The following is an 18,598-nucleotide window of genomic DNA, read 5'->3' as shown; positions in this document are numbered from 1 at the left end:
GACTTATTCAGAGTATCTACTTGGATAAGGTGTTGAAAAGGTTCAACATGGAGAATTCCAAGAAAGGAGATTTACCGATCCAAAGCAATACCAAACTGAGTAAGACTCAGAGTCCGAGTACAAAGGCAGAGATAGCTGAGATGAGCCAATTACCATATGCTTCCGCAGTTGGCTCGATCATGTATGCCATGACTTGTACCCGTCCTGATGTGGCATTTGCTTTGAGCATGGTTAGCAGGTTTCAGGGGAACCCTGGCAAGGCTCATTGGACCGCGGTAAAGAACATTCTCAAGTACCTACGGAGGACTAAGGATTGGATCCTTACCCTTGGTGGCTGTGATGACTTGAAAGTATTAGGGTATAGTGATGCTGGTTTTCAGACTGATAGGGATAATTTCCGCTCTCAGTCGGGCTGGATCTTTACCTTAAATGGAGGGGAAATTTCTTGGAAGAGTTCCAAGCAGGAGACGGTGGCTGATTCGACTTGTGAATCAGAGTATATAGCAGCGAGTGAAGCAGCGAAGGAGGCGATATGGCTAAAGAACTTCATCGGAGACCTTGGAGTTGTACCAGCTATTAAGGAACCTATAGAGATTTTCTGTGACAACAATAGTGCGGTTACCTTAGACAAGGAACCAAGAGATCATGGCAGATCCCGACACATTGACAGAAAATATCACTTCATAAGACACAAGATTGAAGAAGGACTCCTTGTGACAAGGAGGATATCGTCGGATGAGAATCCTGCAGATCCCCTTACGAAGGGACTGACGAGGGTTAAGCATTTTCAGCATGCGAGACGCATCGGGCTGAGGGACGATATTAGTTTTACAGATTAGATAGTTTTCCTGAAACTTGTAAAATGTAATCGACGTTTGATGATGAATAAAATTTGTGATTTATTTATGAGTAAAGTGTTACTATCATTGTCAATTATTTACTATTGTTTCAGTTTTGCATGTTTTGACTTCCAGAATAATTAATTTATTCAAACCTCCACAATCGATCATACGTCGGAAGTAGGTATGAATCAAGATTGTCATGAATTGGGTTTGTAGATGCCTTAAAGGTGTTTAGACATGGCAATGGTTGCTGCAACATTCATGAGTACTCATAAGTTATGAGTATTGGTATAAACCCACGCTCACTTGTATCACTTCATGGAATTTATCTCGAGTGATCGTGAGACGATAACATCATATAAATCTTTAAACCTAGAGATATGAGTTGTTACCTATGAGTTGGTTGTGCATTGATTGCACGTAAACGCATCAGTAACTTGATGTTATAAAATGTGCCTTTGTGTACAATTCAATAAGTAGTAGAACAAGCATATCAGTCGAAGTTTATCTATTCCTTCTAGAAATAGAAGCGATATCTGGGCCCCTCGATGATTTTGTGTTGACCCATGTACCAGGCCTGGTCAGAACTAAACCGATGTGTTCAGTGAAGTTCTTCGTCAAACAAATCGGAAAATCGAGAAACAACTACTAGACAATAAGCAAGACATAGTTCCATGTGTTTGTCCGGCTGATATCATGAGAACAGAGGATTATGTGATCACTTATCTAAAATGGCGCATCATAGTTCGACAGAGTCTTCATTGTTCGAGGGAGTTTTCGAGAGCTACGATTGTTGGTTGGTTCCTGAAGTTATAGGCAAATATAGTTATTAGACTTATCCAAGTGGGAGTCTGTTGGATAAGGTGTCTAAGTCCATAACTTATTTTTAAAGAAATCATTAATACCACCACATTCATTATCAAACGAAAAGGTAAAACCTTGTTTGTACAAAGCATGAAAAGAAATAATATTCCTCGCCATTTCAGACGAGTACACACATTTATTCAAATCTAATTTTAACCCATTATTAAGCAACAAAGTATAAACTCCAATCTTGGAAACAGGTGAAGCCTTCCTATTCCCCATGATTAAGTTTATCTTCCCGTGCTCCACATCCTCACTTCTTCTTATGCCCTGCAAATCAGAACATATGTGAATACCACATCCTGTATCAAGCACCCAAGAGTTAGAGTATGTTGAGTAATTAGACAATATAGTGTAAATACCTGCATAGGTGGGTTTCACTTTCCCATCCTTTAGATCCTGCAAGTACTTAGGGCAGTTTCACTTCCAGTGTGCCTTTTCATGGCAATAAAAGCATTCAGCATCCTTGGGAATTGCAGAAGGAGTGGCAGAACCGTTCTTGGTCTTTGATGAGGAGCCTTCAAGAGACTTTCCCTTGGTACCCTTCGAAGGGTGCTTCCTCTTTTTCCCTTTGCCTTGCCCAATAGCTAAAACAGGGGTAGAAGTTGGAGTAGGAGTAGTAGAGGTAACAACCGCTTTACCCTTAAGACCGGTTTCAGCAGTCTTCAAGAGTCCTTGAAGCTTGCTGAGGGTAACTTCCTCCTTATTCATATGATATGTCATTCGAAAATGATCATAACAAGAAGGCAAGGAGTGCAAAATGATGTCAATTGCTAACTCCTCGGGGATGTTAACATTCAGCTTCAGCAAACGGTCCACATACCTTTGCATCATTTGCATGTGGCCCGAGACGGATTCACCATCCTTCATGCGGGTAGTTATTATGGAGGAGATTATTTCATACCGCTCCTGACGAGCACTCTGATGGTATCTTTCCATCAGGTCTTGGTGCATCTCAAAAGGGTAGAAATCTTCATACGACTTTTGGAGCTCGGCTGTCATCGTGGCCATCATGATACATGCCACCTTAGTAGCATCTCTCTCATGAGTCCTGAATTCAGCGATCTCCTCAGGAGTAGCAGTAGACTCATCAAGTTATTTTAACTCCTTATCGAGGACATATTCCTTGTCCTCGTAACGAGTAACCATCCTGATGTTCCTAATCCAATCCATGAAGTTAGAACCATCAAAGATGACCCTCCCACAAAGATTCATGAGAGAGAAAGAACCAGTTGGGTTAGAGCCTGAAGCATTAGTGTTGGAAGACATCTGAAAGAAGAAAGTAAGTTTATATTAGATATTTAGAATCCTTAATAAGACACCTAAATGTAATATTAAGGCTAGGATCCAATCACAATATATTACACTTAGAAGAGGGATGCCGTAATCTAAGTAATAATATATTTGAAAGGTAGGTGAATGACGATTCACCAATTTCCACCATGAAAACGAAGTGCTTTATTAGGTTTAATTGGATTTGAAATTCCTAGATTCTTTTGAGATTCATTGAACTTTTCAAAGGCATGTTTCAATCTCGATTGTGCCCTTCAAGTTTTGTGACTGGGATGCCGAGGATCACAAAACAAGGTGTGAATAACCATGCTAATTCACTTGGTACTCTTAATATTATCACCTAATCAGTGTGCCGGTTAACCACACACGCTCCATTGATCTATGACAAACATTAAGTCACCCTTCGTGATCCTTACTAGTCCTAGTTAGTGTGCCGGTTAACCACACACGCTCCACCAACGACTTGGTAAGGTACAAAGTGTGAATTCCATGGACTAGCACCATGTTCACATTTTCCTAAAATAACTAAGATTGGGAATTAAAAGAGTTTAGTTATTTTATTATATTCATTATACTTTTAATGAGGATTTAAAGTCATTGTTCTACCCGTTCGGCTAACGACCCTCCACCGATCAAGCAAGCGGTGGGTGAGAGTATACACCCATTAAGTCGCCATTTTATAGGCAACAACCTTATACCCACCTTATAGACCGGCTTCGTGAATGAGGCCTACTAACGGTATAACGACTTGTTCTTATACATATATATAATAATTAACCATTAATGTTATAAATAGTATAAGGGTTGAATTTTAACTATTAAAACTCTAAGGTTTGGAATTAAAGTTTATTAAAGTGTGTGAAACTTTACAAATTCCAAAACTTGAGGGCAAGTTTTGTAACTTTGCAAAACTCTTCATTTCATAACTTATGAATTAAAGGTTCATAAAAAATGAAGACTCTTCATTTTCATGTAACTTATGTGTTTTAAGTGTGTGTTAAATGAAAGTGACCTTTGGTAATCCATAACTTGAGGACAAATTATGGACTCCATTAAAACACATAAATGATAAAGAATTAATCCTAAACAATTCAGCAAATAATTCCTATCATTTTCTAAATTCATAAGAACATGAACATGATCATCAAAAATTCAAGAATTATATGAACACATAAAATCATGGAATTTTGATATATGCTATTGTAAATGGATTAGAACAACCATTACACCAACTAAAATAAGTTTTATAACACCAAAACAATTTAGGGTAATGTTTCTAGTCCATTTCCAGCAGCAAAAGTCGAGAATCTGCACTCTTTCGATCCTACTCGTCGAGTGCATGAACTAACTCGTCGAGTAGGTTGAAGTTTGCCTTGGACTCGGCGAGTCCACCATGCAGACAGCAACGATTTCGACTTTTTTCACTATTTTGCATCAAGTATCAAACAAGCAAGCCTAGTCTCTGATACCACTGTTGGGTTTTGAGCAATCTAACACTTCCTAAGTGTGCATGCAACCCTAATAAACCTTGGATCTATGTTTGTCTAAATACATGCAAAATAATAATTTTCCAAGGTTTATAACCTATCTAACATGGCATGGGGAACATTTCAACATAAAAGAGTTAGAAGAGATTACATACCTTTTGGTGAGTTTGGTTCTAAGGAGTTTGAGGGCCAAGCACCAATAGTGTGAATGCCTCAAATGGAATCACAAACACCACAAACTCTTGGAAAACTTTGAGAGAGTATACACCTTGTATAAAATCGGCCACACACATGCACACACACACTAGTTCACTAGTTTTCTCTTAGGCTCCATTTCATGCTCCATAAGCATGCTTATATAGTGTGCATGGTTAGGGTGAAACCCTAATAACCCATGTCTTTTCCTTTTCCAAGGATCCATGGGTTAAAAGCTCCATGGATCATCCATGGACTTCCACATAAGCCTAGCCCATTAACAAATGAGTATTAGCCCACACTATATAAAACAAATAGCCCATAATTTAATTAGTCTTCCTTTTAATCTCTAAATTAATTCATAATTAATTTAAGACTAAAACTAATTAAATAACGTAACTTCATATTAATATATTATAACTCATAATATATTAATAAACATATGTGTATAACTCTCATAAAATTATCCATAATAGTTTGGATGAGATGCAACCCAAATGGACCATGCCGGTCGGGTCAAGTATATACCAAATAAGTTATGGACTTAGACACCTTATCCAACAGTATTTCATTCGTTTCAACAATTAAATTTGTGGAGTACGGATTTTTCATCTTAGGCGCGATAGATTTTTAGAGGGTGTGGTGCGCTTGGTCGTGAAGTGTCTTAAACTTTTTGCGGTATGCTCATGCTGATGGGCCAAACCCTAGGCCTCGGGATTTGGGCCCTATTTAAGGGCACAAAACCCTAGGTTTTTTGTCATTCTCTCAACCTCCAAGTTTAGAGAACGTAATTTACTAACCCTAGCCTCCCTCTATTGAGCTTTGAGTGTTTGAATCTAAACCTTATGAAACTTAAAGGTGAAGGAAGTCTCTCTTGGTGCAAGAAATCTTTATTCCAACTTAGATCCAACATTCTCATCTTGTTTCTAGACCATTATGATGATAATTTTCCAACCTTAGTGTTTATTGCCTTATGATATAGTTTGTATGTCATTTTGGTCCCTTTTGGTCCATTTATATGGTGCTCTTGCAGTTTGGAAAACCCCATAACATTATACTTGAATTTTATGACTTTTGGACTTAGTCAAATATGGAAAAATGGTATTAGTTGCATCGCATTGGTGTCATGCATGAGTCTCAGTCCAATTTCGAGTTAGGTTTGGAGTTTTGAAGAGTTTTAGCCATGAAGACACATAAAGTTGAAAACTTTATCCATTGGGCCACTAAGGAGGTCCATATATAATAATTGGAGCCTATGACTTAAGGGATTAAGGATTTAATAAAAAAGGTTGTTAAGGCACTAAGCTCGTTATGCCTTTTGAGGTGCATGACACACTTATTAGGGTTTCATGATTGTTTTGTCGTGTAGTGGGTGCAGAGCGTGTGGTCTAGGTCATAATGTGCATGTCGTCAACTTTGATCATTGACTTTATACCCAGCTTGATTTTTTGGTCAAACTATGAGGAATGAGTTGTAGACTGTCAAACTGTGAGGAATAAGTTGTAAACTGAGGTTTGACCTCTGATTGTTGTTTAGGTGGTTCGTGAAACCGATTCTTACGGTAGTTATGACTCTCCAACTTTACAGTTCAGGTGAATTATATCATTATACTACATGTTACAGTATATATCCATTGTATGATAGGATGTTGATGTATTGTCGTATGATGTTTAGGTGATTAGGCTAGTATAGGCTTTTGCTTATTGATTGTTGATTGATTGATTATACGATTATCGACATATTATGTTGAGGGGTTGATGGTGGAACAACATTATAGTCGTGAGCCTAAAATACTTTGGTTTGATAGTAGAATAGCACTGGAGCTGTGAGCCTAGAATACCTACTATTGATAATTAGATTGGCACGGGAGCCATTACTTGCTAGGTGGATCGACACTGGAGCTGAGAGGCTTGTTTGTATGTATCGTATATCTGTTGTGGTATATGGTAATTTGGGAAAATCATTAATCTTTGTGCTTACAGTTGTTGGTTTAATGTTTTCAAATGAGTTCCTTTAGCTAGGGAAAGGCTCCAACTTGACTGTACCGCACGCGCATCACTGATGATTATGTTTTAATTTTCATTATTTATTATACATGGTTTTGATGACTTGTTTTGTGGCATTAAACTTGGAATTCTATCATTATGAAAAATGGATGGCTTATTTATGTTTTAAAAAAATAGTTTGAAGTTTAGGATGTTACAGTTGGGGATTAATGTTTTCATTATGGGGCAAACTATTTTAAAAACTATCTCATGCAAAGTGACAAAACAAGAGAAAGTGTGCATAAAAATCAACACCTATTTATACATTTTGCATTTGATACTTTTGCTTGCCTTGTACCAGATGTTGTGGAGCTCCTCAATAGAGTCAAATGAGCAATGTATATTAATGTTACGATCCTAAAATCTATGGATGTAAGGGTGACAATTCTCAACCCAACCTATAACTCGACATGAAAATAAACAGTGTTGGGTTGAGATTTCCGGCTCACCAACCCTTTTATTACATAAGTCGAGTTAGGTTATGTGTTTGAATTCATGGGTCATCTTGCCAAGCCGCCAATATATATTATGTTTTTTTTAATATTTATTTATAATTATAATTTACGAGTGCAACATGCCCTACTCAATAAAAAACCCAATCCTTGAATCCTTGTTACTCAAAAAAACCCTTAATTACTTATCTCCCTTACTTTACTGCCTCATCATCACTCACCCACATGTACCACCTCCTATCAGAATCACACACCACCAACCCAGCGTCACACACCAACTACCCTTAGGTGCAAAGACACAAACCACTAGTACATTTGGGCTCCACTGGCCCACCACCGTTCGTCGCTCTATCCTTAAATTACCACTGTCGGTGAAACTTATGAACCCACAAGCTTGTATAATTAAACGAATTATATGGGTTAGGTTGGGTTGATGTTTCTAACTCGTGAACCTGAATACACAGATGGGTTGGGTTGGGTTGATGCATTTTGACCCGCCAACCCATAAACTCGTGACCCACGAACCCGAGAAAGTAATAACGACACAACTTATCATTTGACCTGCTACGTCTATGTAAAACTTTTGTAATAATTAATATATAACTTTAAACATTTTGGATATTATATTCTCAATTACGGAGTTGCATTACGGTGCCAATTTGCTCGATTTGACACATTTTGGATATTATATTCTCAATTACGGAGTTGCATTACCAAGGAATGCATTATTTTTATGAATCATAATAACATTAATATTAGAGAAAAAAAAACTGATACATATAATATTTTTAAGAAATAATAAAAAATTAACTCAACTACCAAAATAGTCATCAGTCTCCGTGACATCTGCAAAATTACATGCAATCTGAGAAATGGTGATGTGGTAACTCTAACGATATCGTTTTAAAAGGAAAAAGTTATAAAAGCAAAATTTGTAGATTCCATGTGTAATGTAAAATCATAGGTTTATCTACGAAAATTCAAAAAGAAAAAACGATTTTTGAAAAGTTTTTTTTACTAGAAGTCTTTAAGATTTTTTTTTTTTTTGTAAAAACTATATGTGAGACCCGTATATTACACAGGGTTTATTTAAAGTAAAAATTTAGTATCAGTATTTAAACATTAAATATTTTATAAAATAACACCTTTAAATAACATAATATAATCTTTTGGAACATTTATTAAATAATCAAATATTGTTTAGAGTATTTATGAGATTTTATCATCAATTTAATAAAAATGGTTGTCGTTCCTTATAAAACTCGTTAGAATTTTTGTGAATTTTATTTTTAAAAAATTGAAATTCTCAAAAAATGACAAGTTGAAAATGATAATTCTAAAACTTCCATAAAATTATATGTGTGGCAAAACTCTTGAGAATTTGACAAGTAGCAAAAGAAACCTTAAAAATTTCTTTTGTTGTGAAAATGGACTTTGTACATTTCTAGCACAAAATAACTTTAAAATATTGTTTTTTTGTTTATATTTTTACATATAAAACCTACTATTTTTAAGATGACATCTATAAGAAAAATAGATTTGTTTGCTTAGTTTTTTTTTTTGCCACATCACCATTTATTAGATAATGTCAATCATTTCACAATGCTATTTACAAAAATAATAGATATTCCGATGATTGGACTAATTAGAAAATAATTGTTGAAATTAGACATATTTGTTATCATAATTATTTAACGGTTTACCCAGTTATTTTGATTTTGTCCACGAAAACAATTTTAAAATTAGACATACTTATAATATGTGAGAAATGTACACAAAACGATTCCCTACTAAAAAAATTTGTAATGAAAAAAGAAATGTTGCTGATGTAAATCTTCGATGTTTTATTTTATATTTTCTTTTGTGTCGTGTTTTCTTACATTTTTATTATTGTGTTACATATTTTCACAGCTTGTAGCTTTTATTCATTCAAATTTCAAAATATAGTACTGACTTTTTGTTATATGTATAATACTTGTAGTGGTTTTGATGAAATTATTGATGACTTTTAATAGATAAAATATATGCATGTTATTTTTAAATTAATGTTGAGTTATTAGTATGTATATATTATATACTAAACCAAAGTAACCACAAATTCAACATACAAGACGAGTTTCCATCATATAAAACTCTTCACATATATTATATATTGTATTATTGAGTAAGAAGAAATGGGAAAGGTATTGTTCACATTGACAAAATCATGTGTCAAAACGCAAAAGTCTCGCTCCCAACCATTTTCTTTCTTATCTTTTTGGTCAAATACTTTTATTATTTCATTTCTATTGAACGGATTTTTTTATTCTTTTCACTCTGAACTGAATTTCCATTTATTTTACTTGAACTGGTTGTAATCCTTTCTCACTTGTCACTTCTTAAAAAACATAACTTGACAGTTTATTAAACACAACTGATACATACATACATAAATCTCATTATATTTGCCTACACTATCCTCAACACTCAAAACATTTTAAAAAACCTAACTAATAAAGAGATAAAATGCCTAAAAAGAAAGAGAAATTAAATTGATTCTTATTTTTTATGCCTACAAATGTTCCTACCCAATAAAATTATAACAAGTGTTATCATTTTATATTTTTTTAACTAACTCATTAAAGCTATATTAAGAATATATCAAATAAAATATAACTGAATGGTGATTTATTATAAAAATATGAGGTAATTTAATTTCTCAAAAAGAAATAAGAAAAATTATAATCAGTTTTCTGACTCTCCCTATGTTATATAGAGTAAAACATGTGGGACTGAATGACACAAAATAATATATATAGTACTAGACGAATGACTGCGCGTTGCGCAGAAACACCTATATAGTTGAAGTCTTTACAAATATATGTTTTTTTCATATAACAATAACATTGTTAAATTTGATATAATAATTTGTATATACTAAATTGATATAATATATACATTTATTATAACTTCAAAATCTCAATCGTTTGAATGACTTCTACTCGCGAGTTACACATGAATAAAATTAAATATAATATAAGATTTGATGTTATTTATAGTTGTTTTTATTGTTAATTAATTTTTTAAAATTTATTTACTTAATGTTTTAAATTCTATCATTATAATTATTTAAAACATCAAATATTGTTTTTTTTATTATTATTTTAAAGCTAACAATATAATCATTTATATAGAGTTGTTTTTAACTATTTTTATTATAAGTTATTTTAAGCTACTTATTTGGAAACTTTTAACGATTATAAAAATATATTTAAGAAATATTTTAGTTAAATTGATATTACAATTTAGTTTTTGCTTTTATCACTATAATTTAACACTTTTAACTATTTACAAAATATTCTTTACTTTTTTAAATGGAATTGAAATTTATATTTGAGTTGACATTGTAATGCACAGAAAAACCTATATAGTTGAAGTCTTTACAAATTTATATTTTATTAAATATAACACTAACGTTGTTGTTAAATTTGATATAATAATTCGTATATTAATTTGATATAATATATTGATTATTTTGAATTATATGATAATATATATACATCTATTATAACGTCATAATCTCAATCGTTTGAATGAACTTCTACTCGCGAGTTACATATCAATAAAATTAAATACTATACATGGTTTAATATTATTTATAGTTGCTATTGTTAACTAATTTTTTAAAATTTATTTGCTTGATGTTTTAATTTCTATCATTATAATTATTTAAAACATCAAACATTATTTTTTGATTTTAAAGATAACAATATAATAATTTATATAGAGTTATTTTTAACTATTATTATTATAAGTTATTTTAATCTACTTATTTGAAAATTTTTAACGATTATAAAAATATATTTATGAAATATTTTAGTTAAACTGATATTACAATTTAGTTTTTGCATTTATCACTATAAATTATCACTTTTAACTATTTATAAAATATTATTTGGTTTTTTTGGTGGAACTGATATTTATATTTAAGTTGACACTGTAATGTTATATTTAAATTAACAATTTAATTATTTTGTCCAGATTGTTCAAAAGTTGTAGTTTTAAACTGATAATGGTTTACATGCAACAACATTTTAAATCTAACAAATTAAGTATAATATGTTAAAATTCAAATACATAACTTTATAAATAGAAGTAAATATATTATTTTAAAATTGAAATTTAGTCTATTTATGATTACACTTTAAGTTTGCTATTTATTTAACCTTATTAACCAACTTACAATCATTATTAGAAAGACACTACCATTTATCACTTTTAACTATTTAGAAAATAATCTTTGGGTTGTTTAAGTTAAATAAAATTTATATATATGTTGAGCCTATAATGTTATATTTTAATTAATAATTTAAGTATTTTATACAAATTGTTCAAAAATTATACCTTTAAATGATAATGGTTTACATCCAACAATATATTAATACTATTAAATTAAGTATAATATGTTAAATGTTAAAAAAAACATAATTTTATAAGTAGGAGTAAAGATATTATTTTAATATTGAAATTTAGTTTATATATGATTATACTTTAGATTTGATATTTTTTAACCTAATTACCAAATTATAATTATTATTATAAAGAAATTGAAAAGTCATGAGAGTTTCAAATGAATGTGGTGAAAGGAAAAAAGAATGGAGGGTTTCAAATGCATGAGATTCAAGAAAAAATGTTAGCTTTATAAGTATGTATGATAAGGATAGAGTACATCCATAACTGCAATGGTACAACCAACAACATCAGCATCCATAGTTTCAACGTATTCATTTTCTCCCCTTAACTTTATTTAATCTACACAACTACCCTTCAGCTTTACTATATGTTAGGCTTTAATTTAGCCATTTTATTTAGTCCTTGGATAAACCTACCCAAGTTATTACCTATATATAATCATTTTCATTTCATTGTAAATATACTTTTTGTTGATCGATAAAACACTAGATGATTTTAGTGTTAATCTTCATGGTATCATAGCTTTCTTTTCATAGTCATTGATTGTTTGAAGGTAGATTTGATGTCGAGCACTCGTCGCACAATGTTTTGTTTTTACTAACAATGTAATGTTATGTCTTCGTTAGAGTTTTTTTTTTTTGGCATTGTTTCATTTTAGTTATTTATGTAGTAACTTTTCCTCATTGGTTTGTCTTTTTATTTGTTTGATGTTGCGTTCTTTATTAGTTTTTGATTGCAATGGGAAAAGGCTATTTGTTTAAGTAAATTAGTGTCCGGTTAAATGGTAAAGCTATGGATTTTGGAGTTATGTTATGAAAAAAAAATTAAATGGTAAATCTATGTGAGGTTACATTAGTAAGATACAAGTTAAACCACAAGATGAGTGTTACGTAAGAAGCAAAATAACATGATAAAACAACACTACAATTTAACATGGTCCATTAGATGTGACCTACGTCCACACATAGGAATCGGAGATCTCTTCTATTACTCGATTGTTACAAAATGAGATTACAAGGAAATCCCTAACAATAAATACTTATAACCATAATGCCCTAGCAGTTATAGGGTCGAGCCCATATACAACGAAATTTAGAATAACTAAACATGTACATACCACGAGGGGGATCCTTTGCACCCCCCATGGCATAAGTGTTTTTCGTGTTCAGATTAGGACATATAGTATAGAATTGCATATATTCTCTTATATGTTTTTCCTTTTTTTATTCCTAGATTAGTGAGTTTCCTTTCTTATTTTTGCTTATTTAGGCATGTTGTTCTTGTTCCCTAAAAACCAAGTTTTATTATTAGAACAAAAGTTTATATGGTATTAGAGAGGGTTATAAGAGCCACTTACCCAAAACCCTAAACACCAAAGAATCGCCATGATTGGTGATAAATCAACAATCGATCAAATGGGGCAATGCATGGTTTGTGGACAACATGGTCACAAAAAAGATGGTTGTTTCAAACTCGTAAGCTATCCAGAATGGTGGTCAGAAAAGGGAAGACAAGAAAAGATAGAAACCAAGATGAAAAATGGAGAAAATGAAAGAAGTCCATTACCAGGACTCAACAACGAAAAATATTAACAATTTATGAATATCTTTATGCAAAGGAATGGTTCAGTTGAAGAATGTGTACCAATAATCGCCAACACGATAGGGAATGTCAATCATTGTTATGATTGGATTATAGACTCCGGTGCAACCGAGCACATCGCCCACAGAGTAGATTGGCTTGAAACCAAAATAGAGACCTCCATTACTATACCAAATGGTGACTCCATACATGTTGAAGGAAAGGGTGTTTGCAACTTGCCCAGTGGGTTGCGAATCAAGGGCGTTTTTCATATTCCAAAGTTCATATGTAACTTGTTGTCAGTTAGCCAATTGGCAAGGGATCTTCGGTGTATAGTAACTTCCTTCCCCGATTTTTATGCTATGAAAGACCTAAGACAAAGGAGCTAGTTAGAGTAGGTAAGTGTGCGAAGGGGATTTATCAAATGGAGATTATAGGAAGCAAGAAGATGGTTATGATGACCATTGCTGACATATGGCATAAATAGTTAGGTCATGCCTCACATGACAAGCTTTCTCATCTGGATGTTGTTAAGAATGTTCATTTAGGTACAAACAGTACGTTTTGTGACTCTTGTGTTAAGGAAAAATTCTCTAGGTTACCTTTTCCAATTACTCCCGTTAAAACAAAATATTGTTTTGAGCTTTTACATTGTGATATTTAGGGAAAATATCGAATTCCATCTCTCAAATGAGCAAACTGTTTCTTAACCATTGTTGATGACTTCAATCAGTCGTTGTGGGTGCGCCAAACCCCGCAGGGGCACTGCCCCTCGACCCCGACCGCTGACCTGGCAGCGGGACCCCAGCTAGGGGCTCTGCCCCATGGACCCCGCCAAAGGGGCCCTGCCCCTTTGGAAACCTCAGACCCAGGGGCACTGCCTCCGGATCCCCGACTAGTCGTCGAACCGGCTTCTAATTTGATCTTATACATGTGTACACTCCGTACAACCCCATACATATATTAGAGTACAAATTATGAAGCCCCTTAGCTCACATGTTAGTTCCAGTTACTTAAATGACATGGTGACACTAAAATCACCAACAATCCTCCCCCATTTTAATGTAACCCTTGAACAAACATAACCTTATCAAACAAGCCAAACTAGTACATAATGAAAATATCGAAACAATTAAATTTCCACTTAGTATCATACATTTGCAAATACTCGAGAATCAGGGTGTTCTAATAATTGAACCCGCCAACCCTTTTGAATACCAAAAAGTAAAATACATGCTAGTTTATTGAATTTCTAGCAAAATATAACTTAACACTATTATGAAACCGTATGTCCCAATCCTATCATGATCATATCAAGGTCAAGTCCATAACCTCTTGAAATGTGGCTACACTTCACAATCATGTAGGTAACTCCTTTCCATGTATATGCACATACATTTATCAAGGGAATTATTAAGAAGTTAAACTTCAACCTGGCTAACTTGCAGAACCGAACACATACTCGGAGGCAAATCAGACAACACTCATATGTTGTTCTCACGAATTGATGACATTTCATCATCAATTTCTTCCTTCCGAAAGGCACTATAATGAGACTTTATGGCCTCTTGATATGTCTTAGGATCATCTTCAATACTATAGCAATAAGGGTATCCAAGATTAATTTCAGCTCTTGAACCTTCTACCAAATATAGTTGGAAGTCGGATCCGAAATTTTTCACAATTTGGCCTCTTTTGCTTCTACGAAGATCGTGTGGTTCTTGCATGATACCACCATCTTGACTTTCTGAATTTTGCTCTTTATTAGCACCAAAAGTCATATCCTTAGGCCTTTGAATCGATGAAAACCGCATCTCATCAAAAATTGCATCATGCGATTCGATAACAGTGTTAATTGAAACCGAATCATTAGGTTCTATTACATAAAACCTATATGCCTTGGAGTGTTTAGCATATCCAATGAATATGAAATCAATTCCACATTCTCTCAAAAATTTCTTTTTGGGCTTAGTAAGTTTTACAACTGCCCGACATCCTTAAACCTGAAAATAGCTTAAATTCGGCTTTTTCTTGAACCAAAGTTCATATGGGACTGTTTTGTTCCTTTTATTTGGAACCCTATTTAACAAATAGCGGGTCATTAACATGGCCTCTCCCCAGAATCCTTCACTTAATCCCGAGTATGATAACATCGAGTTTACCATTTCCTTTGAAACTCGATTTTTGCGTTCAACAATATCATTCTGTTGGGGTGTGTAAGGTATCGTGGTCTCATGAATAATACCCACTGGTTGAAAATATATGGGATCCATATATTCACCTCCCATATCAGTCCTGAGACATTTAACCGGAATGCCCAATTGTAGTTCCACCTCGGTTTTGTATATTTTGAATTTATCTAAGGCTTCATCCTTAGAATATAACAAATACACATAGCAAAACCGAGTGCAATCATCAATAAATGTGACTACATACTTTTTATTTCCCAAAGAAGGAGTGGAATAAAAATCACATAGGTCACTGTGTAAAAGTTCCAAAACAGCTGAATTTCTAGTGACATTAGGAAATGGATGTTTTGTTACCGTTGTAAGCATGCATGTTTTACATTTATCAGGGGTCATATCAAAGGCTGGAATTAATCTATCTTTTGACATCTCATGCATCCTTCTAAAGTTGACATGACCTAATCTTACATGCCAAAGCATAGATTTATCAACATTAGAAGCAGAAGATACAAGTGCAGAATTATGAACAGGTAATAATTTGTCAACAATATTCAAACAAAACATTCTATTATTTAAATATACAAAGCCAACAAACATTCCACCCTTCAACAAAACAAACTTATCCGACTCAATAACTTGTTTAAAACCATCATAATTCAAACAACTAGAGCTAACAAGATTCTTGCGAATCTTGGGAACAAACAAAACATCAAATAACCTAAATTGTCTTTCAAGAAGTAAATTCAAGACAAACGACACCTAAACCACAAATAGGAATAAAACAATTGTCTCCCATTTTTAGCACTGACCCATCTTCAAGCGGAGTTAATGTTTCAAACATCCGTTAATCCTTGCATACATGGTTCGTTGCTCCATAGTCGATCTACCAAGCAACATCATCATCATGCACTTAGAATGATTCATGGATAAATGAAACATAATAAACATAATTCTGATTAGAATTATCAAAGTAAGTCAAAAACCGATCTCCTTTAACTTGGGCCGAAGACCCGTTCACTTTCCCATTGGTTCCACTGTTTCCAACACCGTTGTTGCCTAAATTCACACGATAATCACGCTTGAAATGCCCAACTTGATTGCACCTCCAACAAACCAAATCCTTTCTCTTTTTGTTGGAGTTGCTTGGGACATGTTCCTGCTTACGTTTTCCATGTCCTTTGTGGTTTTGGTTCCTTGGTTTGTTTTCAAGCATATGAACCGAGGGCTGTCCAGGTTCAACTTTTCCTTTGGGTATTTTAGATTTGTCACTTTCCTTCGCACGAAGAGATTCTTCAATACGAATATGACTAGCAGGTTAAACCAATGGCAGTTCCTCCTTTTGATGTTTCAAGTTATGTGTGAAGTCTTTCCAGGACGAAGGCAGATTGTCAATGATAGTGGACACAACAATGGATTCATCCATATTCATACGGTGCAGTTTAAACTGATCGTATATACCAAGAAGTTCATTGTATTGTTCAGTGACAGACCTTGAATCTTCCATCTTATAATTATTAAAGTCACTGACTAGAAACTTCTTGCTAGAAGCATCCTCAATAATATATTTCAGTTCAAGGGTGTCACACAACTCCTTGGAAAACAAGGATTCACAAAGGATATCAAATAAAACATCATACATACCGTTTAGAATGTGACCATTGCAGATGTAGTCATCATTGTCCCACTTCTGTCTCCTTCTTGTCTCTTCATCCGTCTTAACAACACCTTCCGTAGGCTCTGCTAGTCTTGGAGTAGTCAGCATGTATATTGCTTTTAGAGTGGTCAGCATGAAGTGCATCTTTTTCTTCCAATGCCTGAAGTCGACGCCTTCAAACTTCTCTAACTTGGCAAACTTAGTGGTCATCTCGCGGATTGAGTCACCCATCTCTAGAAATAGAAATATCAGTTTGAATGTTGGGAATATTTAGGGTTTATGGTGGAGATCTGGATACCAACTTGGATCGTGATATCACTTTCTGAACTGATTTTTCTACCCTATGCCTGGGTTACAAGAAATTCGTTAGTGGGACCCCAGCCAGGGGGTCTACCCCTTGGACCCCGCTAGGGGAGCAGCCCCTAGACCCCGCCAAAGGGGAGCTGCCCCTTTGGAAACCTCGGACCCCCGACTAATCGTCGAACAGACTTCTAATTCGATCTTATACATGCATTCACTCCGCATGTAACACCTGGTTTTGAAAGTGTTCGATTGTGTCTTCAGAGACCAAGGGTATAAGCGTAATCTGATGATTCGGTCTTTTATGGGTCTCAGGTCTTACTCGGAAGGTTGTAGGGCTCAGGTGTGGAGCTGGGAGCGTAGGGTTTCTCGTCACCTTTTCATGGATATGAAGATCGTAGGAAACAGACTTAGAATGAAGAAGTTATAGTGCTTTGAGGGTATTGGCATCATTGGTACTTAATAGAGAAAAGTAGCAAGGAAGGTGACCAGCATGAGTATGCCCAGCATAAGCTGGGGTACGCACAACATAGAGGGGATGAGGAGTCGCGGGTGTTAGAGACGTACTTTCATAGTCTTTAAACCCTAATTTTTAGGGTGTGCCACTATATAAAGAACATTATACCCTCAAGGGTCAGCCTCCTTCTCACCCTTAGACATTTTTGACGAAACCCTAATCCTCTTTGAGTGTTCTTGGAGCTTGGAAGGCTTTGTGTGAGCATTTTGGTGTTTTGGATCCAATCTTCAAGGAAGAAAAGGTCAAGGCAAGGTGTTGGTGCAAAAGAGGAAGTTCAGATTTAGGATTGTTACTTCTTTACAGATCTTTTCAAGGTATAAAGTCATGAACTTGATGATTATCTCCTTAGATCTCTTAGATTGGGTTTAGGGACCATTTTGGTCCAAAGGTTGAAGCTTTGTGGTTCAATCCGATTTCTAGGACATGGAGTTGCTACTCTCCGTTCTAAATGAGCCCCCAAGGAAAAAAGTTGCCACCTTTGATGTCCTAATAGGTTCATGCATGAGTTAAGACCATTTCCATGGAAGTAGATTGTTATCTTTGGAGTTTGAGCTTATATGGGTCATGCAAAGCCATCAAGTAAGCAACTTTATGGTTTAAGACGTCAATAAGGACTTGGATCTATAATTGCAGCTTTTGGAATAGAGTATTAAGCTCTTAATGGGAAAGTGACTTATCAAGGGGATTACGCTGAGCATACATGCAGGTATGCCCAGCTTACTCACCATTT

The 18,598-nt window shown here is 34.3% G+C and overlaps 1 protein-coding gene across 1 annotated transcript; it reads right to left on the bottom strand.

The window, feature by feature from the left end:
- Positions 1–14,695: 14,695 nt before the first annotated feature.
- LOC145039740 (uncharacterized) lies at positions 14,696–17,282 on the bottom strand. Its single transcript, XM_078987758.1, has 4 exons — positions 16,829–17,282; positions 16,344–16,687; positions 15,215–16,156; positions 14,696–15,109 (listed from the first exon to the last, which is right to left on the bottom strand). The coding sequence occupies exons 1-4, from the start codon at positions 17,280–17,282 to the stop codon at positions 14,696–14,698; spliced, it is 2,154 nt and encodes a 717-aa protein (XP_078843884.1).
- Between the last annotated feature and the right edge of the window lie 1,316 nt (positions 17,283–18,598).

This window comes from Lactuca saligna, chromosome 4, assembly GCF_052625555.1.
Source record: "Lactuca saligna cultivar CGN05327 chromosome 4, ASM5262555v1, whole genome shotgun sequence".
Taxonomy (NCBI): Eukaryota; Viridiplantae; Streptophyta; class Magnoliopsida; order Asterales; family Asteraceae; genus Lactuca; species Lactuca saligna.
Note: the sequence above shows the minus strand (reverse complement) of the source record. Positions and strands in the feature narration are given on the sequence as shown.